The 26,926-nt window shown below is 38.8% G+C and overlaps 1 protein-coding gene across 1 annotated transcript; it reads left to right on the plus strand.

The window, feature by feature from the left end:
* The first annotated feature begins 3,317 nt into the window (after positions 1-3,317).
* On the plus strand, positions 3,318-8,738 carry LOC142231004 (uncharacterized). The gene has a single exon (XM_075301621.1). The coding sequence runs from the start codon at positions 3,318-3,320 to the stop codon at positions 8,736-8,738; it is 5,421 nt and encodes a 1,806-aa protein (XP_075157736.1).
* The last annotated feature ends 18,188 nt before the right edge of the window (positions 8,739-26,926 follow it).

A 26,926-nucleotide genomic window follows, 5' to 3' on the forward strand; every position in this document is an offset into this window, starting at 1 on the left:
GCATATCCAAATATTGATGAATGATATGACCAACACGTTCCTTTAAATCTTTAAGGCATCTGCTATCTCGGTCAACTTCATTTTACGGTCATTCAAAATCATTTTGTGGATTTTTTTGATGTTTTCGTCGGTAACCACCTCTTTCGGGAGTCCACTGCGTTCACCGTCCTCCGTGCTCATTTCACCTGGGGCAGAGTCCGGAAACTCATTATCAAGCCAAGTTTTTGCTTCCACCGTATTTTTTCCCTTCAGAAAACCGTATTTTATCAAAACACGAAATTCCTTTTTTTCCATTTTTTCACAATAACAAAAGTTGCTTCACAAAAGACGCTCTATCTCACAAACTAATTGACTTACAGACGTCAAAATTTCATTCATTTGAATCATTTGAAGATTGGTACTATATAAAAATAATATGTATTTACTAATAGCGACTTCATCTATGTGTCAGACCTCTTGAAGGAGAAAAATTCATCCGATCCGGTTGAAATTTGGAACGTGGTGTAGTATATGGTCGCCAACAACCACATAAAAATCGGTCCATATAGGTTCATAATTATATTTATCCCCCATATAAAGAAGCAAATTCATCCGATCCGGTTGAAATTTGGTACATTTCGAGCCAAATTTGCCACTCGAGCCAAAAATAATCTACCAAAATTTTATTGTCATAGAAAATTTTGTCCAAATTATATTTTTCTATAGAAAATTTTGTCACAATTTTATTTCTATAGAAAATTGTGTCAACATTTTATTTCTATAGAAAATTTTGTCAGAATTTTATTTCTGTTGAAAATTTTGTTAAAATGTAAAATAAAAAAATAGTTGGAGAGGAATGTTTTGCAAAATCTTCCAAAACATCAAGAATTCTACCAATCTACCAAACAGTAAAAAACCTGCCATTTTTGGTAGACTCGTGTTCATAATTGTTTATAGCCCCCAAATAATGCGACGCTCATATTTCAATTCTGGCTCTATTATTACCGCACAAAAGTTCATATCGGTTGGTAATTATTTCTTTTCTATATATACCGGTCAAGAACTGAACATATACGTATTTAATCGACCTTTCTTTTGTCGACTATATATCCCGCATGGACTAACTTACGATTCAAAAGATGATGTTAATAAGTTTTAAGATGCCTCGACCGCAACCCAAGTAATTTAATTGTGGATGACCCTCTTTAGTAGAAGTGTCTACGCAATCCATGGTGGATCTAACCAAGACTCCATATGGAATATTATACAATTTAGAAGACAATGCTAAGAAGATTTAATATAGCTTGCCATTGGTAACTGTTACCAAAACCCGCGTACTTCGAATTGGGGATAACAATCTTTAGTGGAACTTTGTACGCAATCCATGCACGCACAGAAAAAGCATGTTTGGATATGGTTGCCGCATCCATTTAATGCTTATCTAGAGTATGTAATTGTCGCGAAAACCATGTATTTTGCCTTTTTAAAAATTATTTCGAGCGGAGAAAAATATATGTTGGCAATAAGCATTTAAATGGTTCCCAGATGGCGCAAACATGTCCTATTATTTAAATGATTGAATTTGAGACCTGTTGAAGTTAGAATAAATAAGTTGCTTAATTTGTCGTTTTCGTTTTCTACGTGTACTGGCAACTTTCATTTTGATTTTCGTACCTTGTTGCAACCCTGTGGGACTTTTGCACATATTTTACCGAGTAATTCGTTGGTTTTGATATGATTGACGCCCCCACCTTCTCCATCTTGATTATTGTTTTTGTTAATGCTAAATAAACCTCTGGATCACTCGGATCGTACTTTGCATATTGGTCTTTACATATCGTTGTAAACTAAAAGGTAAACTCGTTACCCATAATAAAAACAACCTGAATAAAGCTTACGGCTACCCTTATTTAATATTATAAAACCATAACCAACTTTGCGTTTTATTTTTTATATCTTTTCATTTGCGCTTGCGGCGAACATTTTGGCCCAATCGAACCGGATTATCTGAGCCTGTAAACTAAAAGTTGGTCTAATTGGTTTTGTCTTGTTTTCGTAGAGTGCCTTGGACGTCATCGAGCATCCCACACGATAAACATCTCCTGCATTTTTAAAAATCACCACAAACCTCAATAAATTTTATATCAAGGTAGGTGTAGTGCAGTGTTTTTTGTGCAAAAGTAATAGAATCGCGAGAAACAACAATAATTTGCTTGGTTTCGTATATATTTCGGGGTTGTCTTACAACACTACGCGATTTGAATTAATTTTTCGGATGTAAATCGGATTGTAAATATTCTTAAAAGTGGTATAAAAAGTTCAGTGATATCAGTGAATATTGGTGCTCGTTTGATTTAAAGTGGGTTATTTGCTTTTGTTTGGTGAAAATATCGTTTTTCATTGATTTAAAGTAAAGTCTCATTTGCCGACGGCAAAACGCACTACAGTGTTTTGTTTTTGTATTTCCATTTTGCCGTCTGTCCCAATATTCTCGTTGAGAAATAACTTGAATTGTTTATGTTCACCACTTTATGCACCAGTATTCACTTCATATATTTATCACTCTCTTTTTTTCGTAATTTAACCACTTCTCCGCGTTTCCTTAGCTGAAATTACATACATAACGTTTACATATTTTTATTTCATTTATTTTCATACATTTGAGAACATACAAAAAGCTTTATTTGTTTTGTTCTCATCAGTGTTGCGCTTTTGGTCGATTTCTGTAGTGTTGTGACTAATCGGGCACTTTACGTACTATCGGGTTATCGGTTATCGATCGTCAAGTAAATCCTTAAGGGGGCAGCACACTACGTGGTTTGCCTACATTAGATTTCAAGTTGAATTCAAAGGTGTGAATAATTGTCGATATAGTTCGAATTTAAGTCAAAGCTTTCGTTCATTCTCCGTACACTGGGAGATTTTTTGCACTTTCACACGGAGAGAAATTATTCGGTCGTTCGATATTTGATTTGATTTTGAGTATTTATTGAATAAATCTTTATTATTATTATTGATTTACTTTATATTTATTGATTTCCCGTTTATTGTGTGTATAAAATTTTTTATCGTATCAAGCTTTCGTGTGCACCCTACATTCGGCATTTCTGGTTCCTGGACAATTTTTTGATAGATAGGGTACGTTTTATCTGTACGGGTTACGGGAATTTGATATATTTTGAAGATTTTTGATTTTCTCGGGTTTGTCCGTTTGATTTTGAGTCTCGGATAGTTGGTGATCCGCTGTAGTTTTTGAGTCGTTTTTGTTGCTTCTTGGCTACATTGAATTTTCGAATTTTCTTTGCGTGCTTCATATTGATAGTTGAACTTGAGATAGGATGTCCGTCTCGGTGGTTAAACGCTTCATCAGGATTTCTGACGCCCTGATTAAATTTCATGCTCATTTTAATGGTATGAAAGAGGAGGAGTTGGATGTCTTTAGTCTTGAGATTCGTCAGGTCGAATTAGGGAAATTGTGGGAGCGTGTTCAGAACACATTTGACGAGTGTTTAGCTGCGTTACAAGATTCCGGGGATACACCGTCCAGTGATATTGATTCCGTGGAGGGTAAATATGAGACTTCGCATGAAGTGTATATGAATTGTTTGTCCGCGATAAATCGGAAATTGGCTCAGTTTCGGCGGTCACGTAGATCTTCGATTACTTCATCTGTGACATCGGTCGCTACAGTATCGCGACAAAGTATCGGGTCGCACAAATCGGGCGAACGATCGGAAGCGGTGTTGATCAACAATGCTTCTTCTTCGGTGACGGCTAATCGGGATGAAATGGGGCTTCGTAATGGCAATGAGAAGTTTGGAGGTGAGGTTGCCGTGGGCGGCCCCCCACTTTGTGATATGGTTCACAACTTAACCTTGCCTCCTTGCGATACGGATATATTTGAGGGAAATTTTCTAAGTTGGCCCACATTCCGGGATTTATTTCAAGCGGTATACGTTAATAATTCGAGATTGACTGACGTTGAACGCTTGTGTCATCTAGTGCGGAAAACAAGCGGTGAAGCAAGGGAAATCGTCTCGAAATTTCCTCTTACACATCGGAGCTTCGCCCTGGCGTGGAAGGCCCTCGTTGATGCGTACGACAATAAGCGGGTCCTGGTTCATAACCAACTTAAGTCTCTTTTTGCCATTTCGGCGGTAACGATTGAGACAAGTTCGGGGTTAAAGTCAATTCAGCGCGGAATTAATGGATGTCTTTCGGCATTGAACACTTATGAGGTTTCCACCGATAATTGGGACCAGATACTCGTATTCATTTGTCTTCAACGTTTGCCGAGGATCACGCAGACACTGTGGGAGCAGAGTGTTAGGGACAAGTCTGCTCTTTCATCGTGGAATGAGTTGGACGGCTTCCTTACGGAAAGGGTTCGCACTCTTATGTGTTTACATGATCTACGCGAGGAAAAGTCTCATTCGAAGGACCAGAGGGTTAAGACTCATTTGGCGAGTACGGTGACCCCTCAGCCCGGTCTAAGTTCGAAGTCGGCCTGTATATTATGTCCGAAGCATAGTCATAAACTTTCGGCGTGTCAGAAGTTTAGGAAACTTTCGCCTGCGGAGCGATTTTCGTCGATAAAACGTCATCGCCTGTGTTTGAATTGTTTGGTAAAGGGCCACGAGGCTAAGGATTGCGCGAGTAAACACCGTTGTTCGAAATGTGATCAAAGGCATCACTTTTTATTGCATCGCGATGGTTTGGCTTCGGCCCGTTCGGAGTTGGCTGCCGCTGCCTCCACCAATGTTTCTAGCACTGGCCAGTCTTTACAACCGTCTGACCCGAATCCGCTTAGTTTTCAACCGTCTACTTCGAGCGGTGTGGTATCACGGCAAGTTTTCCATTTATCGCAAAATAGGTCGGTACTTTTGGGGACGGCGATGATCAATATCGTGTATCAGGGAGTTACGTATCCCGCTCGTGCACTTATAGATCCAGCGTCTGAGGCCTCGTTTATCACCGAGCGCCTGCAAAATCGATTGAAACTGGAGGTACAGACAACTAGGGTGACGATTTCGGGTGTTAATAGTGCAGTTTCGGCAACGTCGAATAGATTATGTACTTTGAAGATAGGATCTCCTCTTGATGCTTCAATTCTTTTGGAGACGACGGCTTGGGTGCTACCGTCTATTTCGGGGAATTTGCCTACCTTTTCGATTTCAACGGAGCTTAGGTCGGAGATACCGAATATTCAGTTGGCAGATGCGAATTTATTTGTATCTCGTCCTGTCGAGGTTTTGTTGGGTGCGGATCTTTATCCAAAGATTTTGTTGGAAGGTTGTCGTCAGATAACTTCTGCTTCTTTACTTGCACAGAATAGTATTTTTGGTTGGCTTGTCACGGGTCCTATTCCTGTAGCTCAAGTTCGTTCGTTTTCGACAACAATTTCGGTTCGCGATGAGGACGATATTGAAAAGACGCTTTTGCGCTTTTGGGAGTTGGAGGAGACGCCACGGGGCAAGAGTTTGTCCCCTTCGGATAGATTTTGTGAGGAGAACTTTGTTCGGACCACCCGCAGGGACTCGGATGGTAGGTATATTGTTACGCTACCACTCAAGGCGGATTTTTCTGCAGGCGGGTATCTAGGGGAGTCTCGAGCAAACGTTTTGCGACAGTATCTCCGTAATGAGACGTCGCTTTTGCGGAAACCGGACATTAAGGTTGTGTACGACAATGTGGTGAGGGAATATCTTGAATTGGATCATATGAGACCAGTCTCCTCCACGGTCCCGCCAGGCACGTTATCATGTTATTTGCCTCACCACCCGGTTATAAATCTTGCGAAGCAGTCCACTAAGCTTCGTGTGGTTTTTAATGCGTCAAATAAGACGTCTAATGGGAATAGTTTGAATGACATTCTTCATGTTGGACCGACTTTGCAGCTTGACCTTGTGTTGCTCATTTTGAGGTGGCGACTGTATAAGTTTGTCTTCAATTGTGACATCACTCAGATGTATAGACAGATTCGTGTGGATCCTGCTCACACTCCGCTGCAGAGGATTTTTTTTAGAGACTCCCCAGATGGGACAATTCGGGACTATGAGTTACAGACGGTAACTTTTGGCGTTAATTGCGCCCCTTATCTCGCAATTCGGACGCTTCTGCAGTTGGCAGATGATACGGAGGACAGATGTCCGCTCGCGGCGCACATTTTGCGCAAATCTATGTATGTGGACGACGTTCTATCGGGGGGTCATGATCTTGAGTCTGCATTGGCGGCGCGGGATCAGTTGGTGGCTGCTCTTTCTACGGCGAAGTTTGAGCTCAGGAAGTGGACAGCTAACGATAGGGCCCTTTTAGATGGATTGCCTGTGGAGTATTTGGTGGATGCCCAGGTTTTGTCTTTCGTTGAGGCGAGCAGTTCGAAGCCTTTGGGTATTAGGTGGAATGCCCAGTTGGATTCGTTTTATTTCTCGGTGGATCCGATCAGTAGTAGGTCGCATTTTACGAAACGGGAAGTTCTTTCGGCCATCGCGAGGCTGTTTGATCCCGTTGGGTGGTTGGGCCCGGTTATTGTTACTGCGAAGATCATCATGCAGAAGGTATGGTCGGATAACATTGGTTGGGACGAATTTCTTTCGCCTTCCACTGAGCGAGCATGGAAATCTTTTGTTGAGTTGTACCCTGGCGTTAATTCTATTAGTATACCTAGATGGGTTCAATATGTTCCAGGGGCGAGTACCGAGCTTCATGTTTTTTCAGATGCCTCGGAAAAGGCATATGCGGGGGTAGTTTATATTAGGGTTGTTACGCCCGATGGTCGGATTTTCGTCCACTTACTATCATGTAAGACGAGAGTTGCCCCCTTGAAGTCAATTTCACTGCCTCGTTTGGAGCTTTGTGGCGCGGTTTTGGCTTCGGAGTTGCTGAAGACTATAGTTCGCGAGATTGGTATTGGGTTCAGTCAGGTGTATTGTTGGACGGATTCGACTATTGTCCTGTCTTGGTTGAGGAAGACTCCATCCACATGGACGACATTTGTGGCCAATAGGGTCTGTCGTATTCAGGAGAATGTGGGTCATGGTAATTGGTATCATGTGAGGTCTGAGGATAACCCTGCCGATCTTGGTAGCCGTGGTGTTACTCCTGCAGATTTGGCGGCATCTCGTATTTGGTGGCATGGGCCGCATTGGTTATCCCGTGATAGATCGGAATGGTCCATTCGGGACTTGGCTCAGTGTGAGACCGATGTTGAGGTTCGTTCCATCAGAAGTCATGCTTCGTTTTTTTCTGCGGACGAGGACATTCTGGAGCGGTTTTCTTCGCTTGACCGTGCGCTACGTGTTGTATCGTATATGTTGCGTTTTTTCCAGCGAACTCATTCGGCACATAGAGGTCGTGTTGAATTTCCGAGTCTGTGTATTTCGTCGGCTGAGATTAGGGAAACGAGACTTCGTTTGGTGGTTTTGGCACAGAGGGCTAATTATGCGTCGGATTATATGAATTTGTTGAGGAAAAGGCCTTTAGACGCTAAGAGTTCTTTGCTGGCTCTCAATCCTTTTGTGGATGATAAGGGTGTGATGCGGATGAACGGTCGGTTGTCTCGTTCGCCCACTCTTTCCTATAGTGAGAGGCATCCCATAATTTTGCCATATGGGTGTCGATTTTCAAAACTATTGGTTAGTTTTGTTCATCTAGTTTCCATTCATGGAGGTAATCAGCTGGTGTTGCGGATTTTAAGGATCGAGTATTGGATACCGCGTGTGAAGAATCTGGTGCGCACGGTTATTCACAATTGTAAGCCTTGTATTTTGGAGAGGAAGCGGTCATGTAGTCAGATTATGGCTGCGCTTCCTCCGGAGAGAACTATTCCTGACAGACCTTTTACTATTACTGGGGTGGACTTTGCCGGTCCTTTCGAGATAAAGTCATTTACTGGTCGGTATTGTAAGATTACAAAGGGATATGTTTGCGTTTTCGTGTGTTTTGGTACGAAGGCTATTCATTTGGAGGCCGTGTCGGACTTGTCGACTGCAAACTTCTTGGCTGCATTTCATCGCTTTATTGCGCGTCGCGGTTGTCCTGACACCATTTTTTCGGACAATGGCACCAATTTTGTTGGCGCGTCTCGGGAAATTGAGAGGGATTTTAAAGCTTTTCTTAGGGAAGGTTGTGATTCCGTTTCTTCGACTTTTGCTCACCGGGGCCTGTCGTGGCGTTTCATCCCAGCTGGAGCTCCACATATGGGTGGGTTGTGGGAAGCTGGGGTCAAGAGTTTTAAGGTTCACTTTCGGAAGGAGGCGCAGAATCTGAGGTATACGTTCGAGGAGCTATCGACGGTTCTAGCTAGGATAGAGGCTTGTTTGAATTCGCGCCCTCTTTGTCCATTGTCCGAGGATCCGGATGAGCTAGATGCGCTCACTCCCGGTCATTTTTTGATAGGTGCCCCGCTTCTCGCACCCGCGGAGGTCCTTGTTACTGAGAAGCCGTTGTCCTTGGTTAATCGGTTTCGAAAAGTGCAGGCCCTAGCCCATCAATTTTGTATAAGATGGAAAGAAGAGTACTTGAAGAGTTTGCACATGCGGTATAAGTGGAAGTGTTCCGAACGTAGTATAGCGCAGGGCGATCTGGTTGTTATTAGGCATGAACAGCTCCCTCCGACATCGTGGAGGTTGGGGCGTGTTGTGGACGTTTTTCCGGGAGTTGATGGTCACATTCGAGTCGCTGACGTTCGTACCGCAAATGGTGTTGTAAGGCGACCCATAACCAAATTGGTCATTTTGACCAATCAGTCGGCTTGTTAATAACCTAGTTTCCTCTCGCAGTATCATGGACAAGATCTCATTCTTCGACGACGGCTTGGAAGATTTCGACGAATTGATGGAAATGTCGGAGGAAGAGATCCGTAGAGAAACTGCGACCACGGCGATTTCGGAAGCTGTAGTAACTGAGGAAACTCCCGCACTCGTCAATCCGGTACCTGTCCTGGCTCCTCCCAAGTCGTCAGTAATTACTACCCTGCCACCGACATGTGTGTTTGCACAGTCCGAACCGTCCTCGAAAGCGGTTGCGATTGAGAGGCCCAGCGGCACGGAATCTTTCTCGTGTAGGGTGTGTGGTCGGAAGCACCCTCTTCGGTTTTGTAGGAAGTTTTTAGGCATGTCTTCCGAGCGGCGCATTAGGATGGTTGTGAGGTTTCGCTATTGTTCGCGTTGCCTGGCTCACACCCACCAAACGAAGGATTGCGTGAGTCCTAAGGGGTGTGAGAGGTGCGGCGACGACCATCACACCATGTTACACTCGGATCCCGTTAAGGCGGACCGGGCTAGGAAGCCGCGAGCCTCCCGCCGGGCTCATTTTAGGACTCCCGTAGTTTCTTCGCGCATCGGTGAAGACGGAACGCGAGCGTGTGCTGCGTCTACGATGATTGGGCATCTGCCGTTGCAATGTGTCGTCTCTTTGTCGCCGAGCCTGGTTGTCCGCATAAGTTCGTCGGGGGGATCGGTGGCGGTTCGAGCGGTGATTGACAACTGCACACGCCAGAGCCAGATTTGTGCCTCGATGGTCGCAAACTTGCGTCTCCCGGTGTCAATCATTGACGGCGCTCGTATGTGTCGGTTGACCGTGGCATCATCGTACGACCCATTACAGCGGATAACATTGCTCGCGAGGGTTGCTAATTTGGAGCATGTCCGTACTCCGGCAGAATCTGTTCCGGAGAGAATTAAGGACTCGTTTCTGGGCCTTCCGTTGGCCGATCCCCAGTTTTACCGCGTCGGTCGAGTAGCGGTCGTTTTTGGTCCCGAGGTCTACGCGCGCATCGTCACGGACCGAGTCTATACGGCGCCTGCTTTGCCCGTGGCGCATTATACCATATTTGGTTGGGTGCTCTCGGGAGTGTGCAACATTTGAGTCCTTTCTGGCTCGCCGGGGTCCCTACTGGCCCACGTTTGTTGGTGTTGTGGTGGTTGCTGCCCGTAGAGTACCCTAGAGTCCCTACTGACTCACTGCGGTCCTTTCTGGCCGATTAATTTTTTTTTGGAGCACTTATGTGCTTATTGTGGTCCCTACTGGCCAATTAGTTATAAGTTGAATTTTGAAAAGAATTGAATTAAATATTTGAAGAAAAAATAATGGAATAAAAGATAGAAAATATGAAACACTGCACTGTGCCTTTTAGTCATAAGCTTTGTATATAGTTACAACATATCACGATGTTGCAAGGTGGGCGGCAATGTTGAAGTTAGAATAAATAAGTTGCTTAATTTGTCGTTTTCGTTTTCTACGTGTACTGGCAACTTTCATTTTGATTTTCGTACCTTGTTGCAACCCTGTGGGACTTTTGCACATATTTTACCGAGTAATTCGTTGGTTTTGATATGATTGACGCCCCCACCTTCTCCATCTTGATTATTGTTTTTGTTAATGCTAAATAAACCTCTGGATCACTCGGATCGTACTTTGCATATTGGTCTTTACATATCGTTGTAAACTAAAAGGTAAACTCGTTACCCATAATAAAAACAACCTGAATAAAGCTTACGGCTACCCTTATTTAATATTATAAAACCATAACCAACTTTGCGTTTTATTTTTTATATCTTTTCATTTGCGCTTGCGGCGAACAGACCATTACATGGTCAGGAAAATCATGTACCTGACCATTCAATTTTTTTACTTTTTTGCAGAGAAAAAAGTATTTCTATAGGATACGTATATACATGTCTAGAACCATTATATGGCCATAAAGACCATGTACATTGTTTTCGTGGCCATTTAATTTTTTAATTTTTTTGCAGCGAAAAGAATTTTATAAAAACATTGACAGGTACACACGATTTTCATTTTGCGCGTCATTCGTGTATTGATTGTTTCTTGGAATGGACGGAGAATACGGAATTACTGTGTTTTGTGTTTATTTATTTATTCAGAAGTGGTACGTGGTTTTATGTGAATACAAAAAAGGAAAGTGTAATTGAAAAAATGTACCTGGTTTTTGTTCTGCATTTTGATATATATAATTTTATATAATTATTTTTATTTGTAGTTACATGATGTCTGCGTTGATGCATTTGATGGGCACAATTAAATATTGAATGATTTCTTATTATTGAAATTGAACCAAAATAGAGTCAGTAAAAATGTGTGATGTTTGCTTGCACGGCATTATAATTACAAATAAACAATGATTTAATATATAAATAAATAAAAACCAATAAATAAAATTAATTTTGTGTTTTCTTTTTCTCAAGTGGCGTCCTTTTTTCGACGACGAAAAAAGTTTTTTCATAAAGATCAAAATATTTTAGGTTGTGACCATGTTCTTTTAACTGGAAGAAAGCTTTTTTTGACGAAGACTATAACATTTTAGATCGTGACCATTTTCTTTTGATTCAAACAAAATTATTTGAATCAATATAATAACATTTTAGATGAGGACAATTTTATTTTTCTTAGAACCATGTTCACTGAGCCAACATGGTTGCAGGTGAAAATGTTACATGGTCGCCGCAAAAATAGCTCCTATCATATTATTTTGCTCTTCGAATATGATTGTGACAATCATGTTTCTTCTCTGCGTGTGGTGGAGGGCTGAAATTTCAGCCATCTTTTCTTATTTTGTCTATCATAGACTCCATATGGACTAACTTACAATTTAGAAGACAGTGTTAAGGAATAAAACTATACCCAAGTAATTCGATTAAGGATGACACTTACGGCCGTATATACTTGTTATTTATTTATTTCTTTCGTGTAAATGCATTTACAAAAGAAATAGAAAAGAATATTATGACTGGTTGTTAGGACAAATTAATATTAGAAATCAATATCATTTATTAAATTTTCTATTTTCTATTGTTGCGATATATATTAATGGAAATCAAAATTATATTAAACATTCCAAAGTAATTTTTTTAAATAATTAAATTAAGGATATCTCAGTGAAATTGACGTTTCTTTTGATCAAAAATATTTGTTTACATAAAGGAAAATTCAAATCTATTGGCCCAAAAAGGTTTAACACCTCTTTCCATTTAATGATCTATCCCGCGTCTATTGTGATTCACATCTTCTAAATTATCTGGAATTTAAATTCAATTAAAAAAAAAAGAATTTAGTACGAAATTAATAATTATCCAAACATTGGGGATTTACCCTAAAACAAGGTAGCCGTAGTATATAATTTCCCTATTTGGTTATTGTATAAACAATTAAATTGCTACATAATTCACAAAATGCTATGCAACTGCATTATCCCCAAAAAAAATCCAGAATAAAAAATCATAGAAATGCACTGAAATGAAAAACGAAAAGAAGAAGAAAATTTATGATGACATCCAATACCAACCCTTAGAACCTAACAACAATAAACCGCACACGTCTTTAAATTCTGCAAGAATAGAGTGGCGATTATGATGAGGGTTTATAGATGAGAAGTAGCAAGAAATAAACAACAGCAAATAATGCAAAGTAGGAAAAATATTCGCTTAAATGTATGCTTCACTTACATTGGGTTTAAAGATCTAAAATTATGCTTTAGTTTTTGTTGACTCTCCGTTGGATTCTCTCTATCTCCTCCGCACCGTCGCACCATCAAAACATTCACGCCATCCACAGCTATCTCATTTAATCCTTTAAATACATTTGCATATACCCATCCGAATACACAAGCAAGTACATATGGTCACAAGTTCGGCCCCAACGAATCTTAAATACCCAACACCATGGTTCAAATTTATATAAATAAAAATAAAATGTCAGGGGGATTTGATGAAACATACTCCCTCAAGAATATCAGTTCAAAAATTTCCAAATATAGCGAGAGATTCTGGGTTTATACACCCAGGGAAGGGATATGATCACCACAAAGATGTTTCAAGAGTACCATGTTACTTTTTCAAACAGGAAACATGTAACATTTTTGTGACAGAAATATTCTTTTCTCCGCAAACCTAGCATACTTGCCAAAATCAGATACATAATTTTCGAGAGCATAACATGGTTGCGACAAACATGTTACATGTTCCTCGTGAAAAAGTAACATGGTGCTCTTGACTGATATTTATATCATATTTATATTTATGCCTTATATGTATAATCGGACATCGATATTTCGATGAGTTACAAACTGTATGACAAATTTGTTATACCCCCAATCCTCTATGATGACGGGTATAATAAGCGACGGACGGACGGTGGGAGGCACACCCAGGAACGGCCGAACACAACACCACCTACACATGCATAGAATCAAACGTACAAGTTCATTGTACATTTATTCATAACGGCGAGTGAAATGACTGAATCCTAGATGTAGGTATGCCACATTGAATTTCCACACATTTATGCATACAACGCTAACTTGGGTAAGAGGACACGTTGTTGACTCTAATAGCGAGAAGCTTTTGCTCCGACTGTTGCCATTGTTAGGGATGAACAAATGTAAGACTAGCTCCACCAACTGTATACAGTGCAACACCTCTACAGTAGAACGAAAGAGTCGATTGTCTAAATATTTAAAAAGAGTTCAGATTTCAAAAGATTTCAGGGCACACATTCAAACAAAGAAACGTTAGGTTAGGTTAGTTATAGTAGCAGCCCCTTGTTTCAGACTCATTTAAACTACTTAGTCCATTGCGACACCACAGCGGTGAATTTCTCTCTTATCACTGAGTGCTGCCCGATTGTATGTTTATCTAAATGGCTAAAGGGTATGGAGCAATTTTTGGATGGTTGTTAGAGGGCATAGACGAGCATCACGTACCAAATTTCCCCTCTAGGAGGATTCGGACGTAAAATCTGGGCGTCGGTTTATTCGGAGGTATATATAGCATTTTCACTTAAAATGAAGTTTTTTTTTTTTTTTCAAATCAAATGAAGTCTTTTTCATTTGAATGAAGACATTTAAAACTCGAAAAATTTTTTCGCCAATTTCACCAAGGCCTTATATTCTAATTGAGAGAGAAATTCACCACAGCACTCATCACTGAGTGCTGCCCGATTGTATGTTTAGCTCAATGGCTAAAGAGTATCGAACCAAATGGAGCAATTTTTGGATGGTTGTTAGAGGGCATAGATGTGCACCATGTACCAAATTTCTCCTCCTGGAGGCTTCGGACGTAAAATCTGGCCGTCGGTTTATACGGAGGCATATATAGCATTTTCATTTCAATTGAAGTCTTTTTCATTAGAATGAAGAAATTTAAAACTCGAAAAAAATGTTTCGCCAATTTCACCAAGGACTAATATTCTAACTACTTCTAGAGTTGTTCTTCTTTTAGTATGAATGAAAACATGAAGAAAACAGGCTATAATTTTATTTTAACAAATGATTTTTCAAAAGATTGTTTTTGGTCAATAAAAAATTTAAAATTCTAGTACTTTCCAAAACCTTCCCAAAAGAACTTCCAGTGGAAATGAAAGAGACAGTATTGTGTTCACATAAAACCACGTGCCACTTCTGAATAAATAAATTAACACAAAACACAGTAAATCCGTATTCTCCGTCCATTCCAAGAAACAATCAACACACGACTGACACGCCAAATAAAAATCGCGTGTACCTGCTCAATGTATTTATAAAATTCTTTTCGTTGCAAAAAAGTTAAAAAATTAGATGGTCACGAAAAAAATGTTAATGGTCTAATGGCCATGTAATGGCTCTAGACATGTCTATACTGAACCTGTAAAAATACTTTTTTCCCTGTAAAAACGTAAAAAATTGAATGGTCAGGTACATGATTTTCCCGACCATTTAATGGTCTCAAATTCTATCATTTAAATGATAGAACATGTTTGCGGTATTTGAGAACCATTCAAATGCTTTTTGCCACCATACATTTTTCTCCGCTTGAAAATTATTTTTACAAAGACAAAATACATGGTTTTCGCGACAATTCCATACTCTAGATAAGCAATAAATGGACGCGGCAACCATTTCCAAACATGTTTTTTCTGTGCGTGTATAAACCGATCCCCAGATTTGTCCTCCGGAGCCTCTTGGAGGAGCAAAATTCATCCGATCCGGTTGAAATTTGGAACGTGGTGCTGGAATGTGGTATCTAATAAACACGCAAGAATTGGTCCATATCGGTCCATAATTATATATAGCCCCCATATAAACCGATCCCCAGATTTGACCTCCAGAGCTTCTTAGAGGAGCACAATTCATCCGATCCGGCTGAAATTTGGTACGTGGTGAAGTATATGGTCTCTAACCACCATGCCAAAATTGGTCAATATTGGTCCATAATTATATATAGCCCCCATATAAACCGATCCCCAGATTTGACCTCCGGAGCATCTTGCAGTAGCAAAATTCATCCGATCCGTTTGAAATTTGGTACGTGGTGTTAGTATATGGTATTTAACAACCATGCAAGAACTGGTCCATAAGTATTATAGCCCCCATATAGACCGATCCCCAGATTAGTCCTCCGAAGCTTCTTGGAGGAGCAAAATTCATCCGATCCGTTTGAAATTTGGTAAGTGGTGTTAATATATGGTCTCTACCAGCCGTGCAAGAATTGGTCCATATCGGTCTATAATTAAATATAGCCCCCATATACACCGATCTCCAGATTTGTCCTCCGGAGGAGGAGCAAAATTCATCCGATCAGGTTGAAATTTCGAACGTGGTGCTAGAATGTGGTCTCTAATAAACACGCGAGAATTGGTCCATATCGGTCCATAATTATATATAGCCCCCATATAAACCGATCCCCAGATTTGACCTCCAGAGCCTCTTAGAGGAGCAAAATTCATCCGATGCGGTTGAAATTTGGTACGTGGTGTAAGTATATGGTCTCTAACAACCACGCCAAAATTGGTCAATATAGGTCCATAATTACATATAGCCCCCATATAAACCGATCCTCAGATTTGACCTCCGGAGCCCCTTGCAGTAGCAAAATTCATCCGATCCGTTTGAAATTTGAAACGTGGTTGCCACTCGAGCCAAAAAACAATTATTTCTATAGACAATTTTGTCAAAATGTTATTTGTATAGAAAATTTTGTCAAAATTTTATTTCTATAGAAAATTTTGTTAAAATTTTTTAATTTTGTCCACATTTTACTTCTATAGAAAATTCTGTCAAAATTTTATTTCTATAGAAACTTTTGTCAAAATTTTATTTCTATAGAAAATTTTGTCAAACTTAATTATATACGTATTTAATCGGCCTTTTTTAAAGGGTGATACGGTCAAAATTTGGTCAATGGAAAACGCGTGTAAATCGGTGAAATCGTTTATTTAAAAAATCAAATTAAATTTCTTTCTCAAGTTCAATTAGTATAAAATTCAGGAAAAGTATTCAGTTAGGCTTTCGCTTTTCCAAATCCGAATTGCCGGGCCTCACGCTTGACACCTGCCATCAGATTTTGTACAGCCACCTTGTCCACCTTCTTCGCCGCAGAAAGCCAGTTTGCCTTGAACTGCTGCTCGTCCTTAGCAGTTTTTTTGGTCTTCTTTAGGTTCCGCTTGACAATAGCCCAGTATTTCTCAATTGGGCGGAGCTCTGGCGTGTTGGGAGGGTTCTTGTCCTTGGGAACCACCTGCACGTTGTTGGCGGCGTACCACTCCATGGCCTTTTTACCATAATGGCAAGATGCCAAATCCGGCGAAAACAGTACGGAACAACCGTGTTTCTTCAGGAAAGGCAGCAGACGTTTATTCAAACACTCTTTCACGTAAATTTCTTGGTTGACAGTCCCGGAAGCTATGAAAATGCTGCTTTTCAAGCCACAGGTACAGATGGCTTGCCAAACCAGATATTTCTTTGCGAACTTTGACAGGTTTATGTGCTTGAAAATATCTGCTACCTTTCCCCTTCTTTTGCCGTATAAAACTCCTGTCCCGGAAGCTGCTTGTAGTCGGCTTTGACGTAGGTACAGCCTCCGGGATCGCGCTTTGGCCGTCGTATTTTGTTTATCATCGCGATTTGGAGTCACTACTTTCTTGTAAGTCGATAGTCCGGCTCGTTTTTTGGCTCGATGCACGGTTGTAGACGATACACCCAGCCTATTTGCGGCATCTCGGAGAGAGAGGCTAGGGTTTCGCTTGAAACTACCGGCAACTCTCTTTGTCGTCTCAGCGCCTTCCAGTTTTCGATTTCCTCCCGATCCATACTTCCTTCCCCAAACACTTTAATTACATTTGTAACGGTTGATTTGACAACTTTTAACGATTTTGCCAGCTTTGCGTGCGAGTAGCTCGGACTTTCGGGATGCGCGAGCAAAATTTTGATACGCTGCTCTTCTTGCTTGGACGGCATTTTGACAACTGGAGAGTGAATTCCAAAATCAAAGAAGGAGCAACATTCTACACACACACACCTTCAAAATGAGTGATGTTCAGGTTTTTTAAATGCAAAATTGAAAGAAATACGTCAAGTTTATATTGACCAAATTTTGACCGTAAAATTTTGTAAAAAATTGGGTTTCTGAATTTAAACGTGGTCGTACAAGCATTGAAGATGAACCACGTAGTGGACGTCCAAAAACAGCAACAACAACAGAAATTGTAGCCAAAGTGCATGATATGGTATTAAATGATCGACGAATAAAAGTGCGTGAAATCTTTCTGCAAGATGGGTGCCGCATTTGTTAATAGTCGACCAAAAACGCATAAGAATGAACATTTCTCAAGCTTGTTTGGATCGTTTGGATTTTAAGCATACCAAAATTCTTAAAGTAAAGACAAAATCTTTGGAACCGGACATGCTTTTTTTCAGTGCGATTTATGGCAATTTTTCATGAAATTTTATTCATAGCCCTGATGGAGAGTATAAAAAAATTGGTGGTAAAAGTATACACTTTTTGAAAAAAGAGAGAAAACCTCTAACAAAAGAAATATATTTGTGATACCCATTTTCCAAACGTTTTATTTCTTTGCCTTAGTTATCGTAAATAAATGGTCATAGACAGGTTTTAGGTATATTGTTTTTTTTTTCACGCTAATAAAATTTCTTTAAATACAAATAAAAAGGTTTAGGACCATTTGAGTTGATTTGTTACTTAAGAAAATACTAAATGAAATTTCCCTTTGTTGTAACAAAGGGAAATTTCATTTCGGAGGAAGGTATTTTTTCCATGAGTGCATCTTTCTGCCAAATAAATGAAAAAAATAGATTTCTACAGGCTTAGGTTAGAGCATAACAAACAGTCAAATATTGAATTTTGGCGAAAAACTGTCTTCATTTTGTGGTGAATGGTATACAATTTTCGATTTACTCGATTTTTGTTCGTATGTTACACACCGTGCAACGTAAAATTTTGTATAAAGCTTAACTGTGATGGCATGTGACTTTTAAGGACCTTATGAAAAATTGTCCTTCTATATATGTGGCACAAAAAGGAACAAAATTCCCTTGATTTTTATTTTTTTTCTCTCTTTTCTTGTATTTTCATGATTGTAGTGAGTAGTAATCCCATAGCGGTAATTGTAAAATTGTACACAGAGCAATGGTAGTGACTGCAATTGTACTCATCGTAGTAGGGTTATGTCATTCAGTTGTATTTTGCTGTTGCTGTAGTATTTGCAAGTTGCAATTCAACGTCAGCAACACAACACCACCGTTACCGCCTGCCACCAACACCTTTGGAATGCTACAAAAGAAAGTAAAAATTGTTTACTCTCTGGCCGTTTTGTTGGATTTGTTTTTTTTTTCACTTTCAATGTGGAACCGGAGAGGGGCCCTATAGAAACGTTTCAACTTTTTTCGTATTGTTTGTGAGGATTTGACAGAAATTGTGAGCATTGAGGGTAATAGGTTTGTTTTATTTTGTAGGGGTGATACGGTTACAAGCTGAAATAATTTTAAATCTACGGATTGGGCATTCAGAATATACAGGAGTTTATTAATCTTCGTCAATGGTTCCAATTCGCTTTTTTATACCCTCCACCATAGGAAGGGGGGTATATTAACTCTGTCATTCCGTTTGTAACACATCGAAATATTGCTCTAAGACCCAATAAAGTATATATATTCTGGGTCGTGGTAAAATTCTGAGTCGATCTAAGCATGTCCGTCAGTCTGTTGAAATCACCCTAACTTCCGAACGAAACAAGCTACCAACTTCAAACTTGCCACAAGTAGTTGCAATTGATGTAGGTCGGACAGTATTGCAAATGGGCCATATCGGTCCACTTTTACGTATAGACCCCATATAAACGGACCCCCAGATTTGGCTTGCGGAGCCTCTAAGAGTAGCATATTTCATCCGATCCGGCTGAAATGTGGTACATGGTGTTAGTATATGGTCTCTAATGACCATGCAAAAATTGGTTCACATCGGTCCATAATTATATATAACCCCCATATAAACCGATTCCCAGATTTGAACTCCGGAGTCCCTTGGAAGAGCAAAATTCATCCGATTCGGTTGAAATTTGGTACGTGATGTTAGTATATGGTATCCAATAACCATGCAGGAATTGGTTCATATCATTCCATAATTATATATAGCCTCCATATAAACCGATCCCCAGATTTGACCTCCGGTGCCTTTTGGAGAAGCAAAATTCATCCGATCTGGTTCAAATTTGGTACGTGGTGGTTCCCCAATCACACAGAAATTGGTCCATATCAAGTTCATAATTGTTTATAGCCCCCATATAAGCGACCCCCATATTTCTCTCTACGTACCGTGCAAAAGTCCATATCGATTCGTAATTATTTGTAGACTTACCTATACATACCTTTTTTGACCAATATATACCACGTATGAACTAACTCACAATTTAGAAAACCATGTTAAGAAGTTTTAAGATAACACAACCCAAGTAATTCGATTGTGGATGACAGTCTTTTGTAGAAGTTTCTACGCAATCCATGGTGGAGGGTACATAAGATTCGGCCTGGCCGAACTTACGGCTGTAGATGCTTGTTATACCCTGCGCCACACTGTGGAACAGGGTATTATAAGTTAGTGCATATGTTTGCAACACCCAGAAGGAGACGAGATAGACACATAGTGTCTTTTGCAAAAATGGTCAGTGTGGGCTCCTGAGTCGATATAGTCATGTCCGTCTGTTCGTGAACACATTTTTGTAATCAAAGTCTACGTCGCAGTTTTCATCCAATTCAAAGACTTCAAATTTGGCACACGTATGTGCTTTGGCTCAGAATAGAACCCTAGTGATTGTGGAAGAAATCGGTTCAGATTTAGATATAGCTCCCATATATATATATATATATATATATATATATATATATATATATATATATATATATATATATATATATATATATATATATATATATATATATATATATATATATATATATATATATATATATATATATATATATATATATATATATATATATATATATATATATATATATATATATATATATATATATATATATATATATATATATATATATATATATATATATATATTTCGCCCGATATGGACTTATATGGCTCCAGAAGCCAGAGTTTTAGAATTAGTTTTTAGAATTTAGAATTAGTACTATAGTCAAGTGTGCCAACTTTTATTGAAATCGGTTCAGATTTAGATACAGCTCCCATATATAGCTTTCGCCCGATTTACACTCATTTGCCCACAGAGGCCTATTTTTTGCTCTGATTTAGTTCAAATTTTGAATAGGGAGTAGAATTAGCAATGTAGCTATGCGTGCCAAATTTGGTTGAAATCGGTTCAGATTTAGATATATCTCCCATATATAGCTTTCGCCCGATTTACACTCATATGACCACAGAGGCCAATTTTTAACTCCAATTTAGTTGAAATTTTGCACAGAGAGTAGAATTAGCATTGTTGCTATGCGTGCAAAATTTGGTTGAAATCGGTTCAGATTTAGATATAGCTCCCATATATATGTTTTTCTGATTTCGACAAAAATGGTCAAAATACCAACATTTTCATTGTAAAATCGCCACTGCTTAGTCCAAAAGTTGTAAAAATGACTCTAATTTTCCAAAACTTCTAATACATACATATCGAGCGATAAATCATAAATAAACTTTTGCGAAGTGTCCTTAAAATTGCTTCAGATTTAAATGTTTCACATATTTTTTTACTAATATTGTATTCCACCCTAGTGCATTAGCCGACTTAAATTTTGAGTCTATAGATTTGTAGAAGTCTATCAAATTCTGTCCAGATCGAGTGATATTTAAATGTATGTATTTGGGACAAACCTATATACAACACCCAACACATTTGACGGATGTGTGCAGGGTATAATATAGTCGGCCCCGCCCGACTTTAGACTTTCCTTACTTGTTATACCCTTCACCACTACTGTGGTACAGGGTATAATAAGTTTGTGCATTTGTATGTAACGCCAAGAAGGAAAAGTCTGAGACCCATCGTTTAGTATACCGATCGTCTTAGAATTAAATTATGAGTCGATTTAGCGATGTCCGTCTGTCTGTCTGTCTGTCCGTCTGTCTGTCTGTCTGTTGATGTATTTTTGTGTGCAAAGTACAGCTCGCAGTTTTAGTCCGATTGTCCTAAAATTTGGTATGGGTTCCTGTTTCGGCTCAGAGACGATCCCTATTGATTTTGGAAAAAATCGGTTCAGATTTAGATATAGCTCCCATATATATTTTTCACCGATCTGGTCATAATTGGCGTGTATATCAACCGATCTTCCTCAAATTCCGTACATCCGAATATTTTATGAGTCTCGAAAAACTTGCAAAATATCAGCCAAATCGGTTCAGATTTAGATATAGCTCCCATATATAGCTTTCGCCCGATTTACACTCATATGACCACAGAGGCCAATTTTTAACTCCGATTTAGTTGAAATTTTGCACAGGGAGTAGAATTAGCATTGTAGCTATGCGTGCCAAATTTGGTTGAAATCGGTTCATATTTAGATATATCTCCCATATATAGTTTTCGCCCGATTTACACTCATATGACCACAGAGGCCAATTTTTAACTCCGATTTAGTTGAAATTTTGCACAGGGAGTATAATGAGCATTGTAGCTATGCTTGCCAAATTTGGTTGAAATCGGTTCAGATTTAGATATAGCTCCCATATATAGCTTTCGCCCAATTTACACTCATATGACCACAGAGGCCAATTTTTAAATCCGATTTAGTTGAAATTTTGCACAGGGTGTAGAATTAGCATTGTAGCTATGCGTGCCAAATTTGGTTGACATCGGTTCAGATTTCGACAAAAATGGTCAAAATACCAACATTTTGCTTGTTAAATCGCCACTGCTTAGTCGAAAAGTTGTAAAAATGACTCTAATTTTCCTAAACTTCTAATACATATATATCGAGCGATAAATCATAAATAAACTTTTTCGAAGTTTCCTTAAAATTGCTTCAGATTTAAACGTTTCCCATATTTATACCCTTCACCACTACTGTGGTACAGGGTATAATTTTTTACTGACATTGTGTTCCACCCTAGTGCATTAGCCGACTTAAATTTTGAGTCTATAGATTTTGTAGAAGTCTATCAAATTCTTCCAGATCAAGTGATATTTAAATGTATGTATTTGGGACAAACCTTTATATATAGCCCCCAACACATTTGACGGATGTGATATGGTATCGAAAATTTAGATCGACAAAGTGGTGCAGGGTATAATATAGTCGGCCCCGCCCGACTTTAGACTTTCCTTACTGGTTTTTTTTACTAAAATTGTGTTCCACCCTAGTGCATTAGCCAACTTAAATTTTGAGTCTATAGATTTTGTAAAAGTCTATCAAATTCTGTCCAAATCGAGTGATATTTAAATGTTTGTATTTGGGACAAACCTTTATATATAGCACCTAACGCATTTGACGGATGTGATATGGTATCGAAAATTTAGATCTACATAGTGGTGAAGGGTATAATATAGTCGGCCCCGTCCGACTTTAGACTTTCCTTACTTGTTATACCCTCCATCATAGGATGGGGGTATATTAACTTTGTCATTCCGTTTGTAACACATCGAAATATTGCTCTAAGACCCCATAAAGTATATATAATCTGGGTCGTGGTGAAATTCTGAGTCGATCTAAGCATGTCCGTCCGTCCGTCCGTCCGTCTGTTGAAATCACGCTAACTTCCGAACGAAACAAGCTATCGACTTGAAACTTGGCACAAGTAGTTGTTATCGATGTAGGTCGGATGGTATTGAAAATGGGCCATATCGGTCCACTTTTACGTATAGCCCCCATATAAAGGGACCCTCAGATTTGGCTTGTGGAGCCTCTAACAGAAGCATATTTCATCCGATCCGGCTGAAATTTGGTACATGGTGTTGGTATATGGTCTCTAACAACCATGCAAAACTTGGTCCACATCGGTCCATAATTATATATAGCCCCCATATAAACCGATCCCCAGATTTGGCTTGTGGAGCCTAAAAGAGAAGCAAATTTCATCCGATCCGGCTGAAATTTGGTACATGGTGTTGGTATATGGTCTCTAACAACCGTGCAAAAACTGGTTCACATCGGTCCATAATTATATATAGCCCCCATATAAACCGATCCCCAGATTTGGCTTGCGGAGCCTCAAAGAGAAGAAAATTTCATCCGATCCGGCTGAAATTTGGTACATGATGTTGGTATATGGTCTCTAACAACCATGCAAAAATTGGTCCATATCGGTCGTTAATTATATATAGCCCCCACATAAACCGATCCCCAGATTTGGCTTGTGAAGCCTCTAAGAGAAGCGTATTTCATCCGATCCGGCTGAAATTTGGTACATGGTGTTGGTATATGGTCTCTAACAATCGTGCAAAAATCGGTCCACATCGGTCCATAATTATATATAGCCCCCATATGAACAGATCGCCAGATTTGGCTTGCGGAGCCTCAAAGAGAAACAAATTTCATTCGATCCGGCTGAAATTTGGTACATGATGTTGGTATATGGTCTCTAACAACCATGCAAAAATTGGTCCACATCGGTCCATAATTATATATAGCGTCCATATAAACCGATCCCCAGATTTGGGTTGCGGAGCCTCAAAGAGAAGCAAATTTCATCCGATCCGCCTGAAATTTGGTACATGATATTGGTATATGGGCTCTAACAACCATGCAAAAATTGGTCCACATTGGTTCATAATTATATATAGCCCCCATATAAACAGATCCTCAGATTTGGCTTGCGAAGTCTCCAAGAGAAACAAATTTCATCCAATCCGGTTGTAATTTGGAACATGGTGTTAGTATATGATCTTTAACAACCGTGCCAGAATTGGTCCATATCGGTCCATAATTATATATAGCCCCCATATAAAACGTTCTCCAGATTATTTGACCTCCGGAGCCTCTTGGAGGAGCAAAATTAATCCGATCCGGTTCAAATTAGGAACGTGGTGTTAGTATATGGTCGCTAACAACCATACCAAAATTGGTCCAATCACACAAAAATGGGTCCATATCGGTTCATAATCATGGTTGCCACTAGAGCCAAAAATAATCTACCAAAATTTTATTTCTATAGAAAATTTTGTCAAAATTTTATTTCTATAGAAAATTTTGTTCAAATTTTATTCGGTCCATAATCATGGTAGCCACTCGAGCCAAAAATAATCTACCAAGATTTTATTTCTATAAAAAATTTTGTTAAAATTTTATTTCTGTAGAAATTTTTGTCAAAATTTTCTTTCTATAGAAATTTTTGTCAAAATTTTCTTTCTATAGAAAATTTTGTGAAAATTTTATTTCTATAGAAATTTTGTTAAATTTTTTTTCTGTAGAAAATTTTGTCAAAATTTTATGTATACTTTGTCAAACTGAATTATATACATATTGGATCGATCTTTTTTGATTTAATATATAGCACGTATGGACTTACATACAATTTAGAAGATGGTGGTAGGAGGTTTTAAGATACCTTACCATCGGCAAGCGTTACCGCAACTTAAGTAATTCGATTCTGGATGGCAGCGTTTAGAAGAAGTTTCTACGCAATCCATGATGGAGGGTACATAAGCTTCGGCCTGGCCGAACTTACAGCCGTATATACTTGTTTTTTACTAACATTGTGTTCCACCCTAGTACATTAGCCGACTTAAATTTTGAGTCTATAGGTTTTGTAGAAGTCTAGCTAATTCTGTCCAGATCGAGTGATATTTAAATGTATGTATTTGGGACAAACCTTTATATATAGTCCCCAACACATTTGACGGATGTGATATGGTATCGAAAATTTAGATCTACAAAGTGGTACAAGGTATAATATAGTCGGCCTCGCCCGACTTTAGATTTTCGTTACTTGTTTTTTAACTGAGTCCGAATTTGATTAAAAAAGTTAATTATATCAATTAATTTTTTAATTGTAGAGGTGGTGTCGTCGATGCCATGTTATCAGGCCTTCATACTAAGTACAAAAATCATGCCTTCCAAAGAAGGCCCTCAAAAATGCCTGGACAGGAAGGCATAAAAGAAAGCGTGTAAAAATAAATATTTTGAAGGCAAGGTTGTCTATGAACTGAACATTTGCCCTCATACTCGTACCTTTTACGTTAGAATTTAATTTGACTTACTTTTCCTATACAGTTTATCTTATTTTTGTGATTTTAATATTTACCTCAAGTGTATTTTTATTTTTCTGCTCCGTCGGGATTTGAACCGGGGTCCTCGTTATTGGTAGTCCTACACTCATCCACTGGCCTACGACACATTTATGTGTTGTGGGCGCCAAAAGGTAAACTTAAGCTACACGTGAGATCATTCCGCGTTCCCTTCTGTTGGAAGTGAACGTATAATGGGTATCGGATCTTTTATATGTTACAGAGAATGTCTTCTAGAAGGCCAAAGTTAGGAGTAACTAGACATAAACAAATTAATAGTTTGGCAGCCAACAAAGAATGATTATGAGATCCTTTTTATACCTGACGTCACAGAATGGTATTGGGGGAATAACAAATTTGTCATTCCGTGCGTAACACAACAAAATATCTATTTCCGACTATATACAGTGTATATATACTTGATTAGGGGAAAATGAAAAGATGATATTACTACACCGAAAAAATCCGTAGTTAACGGAACGCTAAATTTAACTTATTTTTATTGCACAAAAATTATTTGTTTGTAGTTAAATTTATTTTTTTTTTCGAAATTTTCCACATCCCAATGAAATTTTCGTTTTTTGTAAGTATGTCTCAAACATTTTATAAACTAAACGTGGGTATATAGTTCAATGACCGTACACATAAATTCCATATGAACTAAAGCAAAAGAAAATTTTCGTACGATTCCAAAAATAGAATGAAATTACAATGATTTTGTCCTTTATTTTTAGTTCGTTTTTATACCCTTCACCACTACTGTGGTACAGGGTATAATAAGTTTGTGCATTTGTATGTACCGTCAAGAAGGTCGTTTAGTATACCGGTCGTCTTAGAATTAAATTCTGAGTCGATTTAGCGATGTCCGTCTGTCTGTATATGTAATTTTGTGTGCAAAGTACAGTTCGCAGTTTAAGTCCGATCGTCTTCAAATTTGGCACAGAGTTTTACCTTGGCTCAAAGACAATCGCGATTGATTTCGGTTCAGATTTAAATATAGCTGCCATATATATTTATCACCGATATGGCCATAATTGACGTATTTAGAGAGTTTTACCCTGATTTGCTTCAAATTTTGCACAGGAGTGCGTTTAATAGTATCGTTAATTATACCAAATTTAGTTGAAATCGGATCAGATTTAGATATAGCTCCCGAATATGTCTTTCGACCGATTTCGACTCATATTTATACCCACAGACACCAAAGATTTACCCCGATTTACTTGAAACTTTGCACAGGGAGTAGAATTAAGGTTCTGGATATGCGAGCGAATTTTAATTGAAATCGGTTCAGATTTTGATATAGCTCCCATATATCTTTCGCCAGATTTTCCGTCATATGACCACAGAGTTCAAAGTTGTAGTCCGTTTTCGTTAAATTTTGCACAGGGAGTAGAATTAAAATACTAAGTATGCATGTCAAATTTGGTTAAAATCGGTTCAGATTTCTATATAGCTTCTATATATATGT

The sequence above is a fragment of the Haematobia irritans genome, chromosome 3, assembly GCF_050003625.1.
Source record: "Haematobia irritans isolate KBUSLIRL chromosome 3, ASM5000362v1, whole genome shotgun sequence".
Lineage (NCBI taxonomy): Eukaryota > Metazoa > Arthropoda > Insecta > Diptera > Muscidae > Haematobia > Haematobia irritans.

Excerpts from the sequence above, each read along its gene's own strand:
- LOC142231004 (XM_075301621.1), top strand. The coding sequence starts at position 3,318 with ATGTCCGTCTCGGTGGTTAAACGCTTCATCAGGATTTCTGACGCCCTG.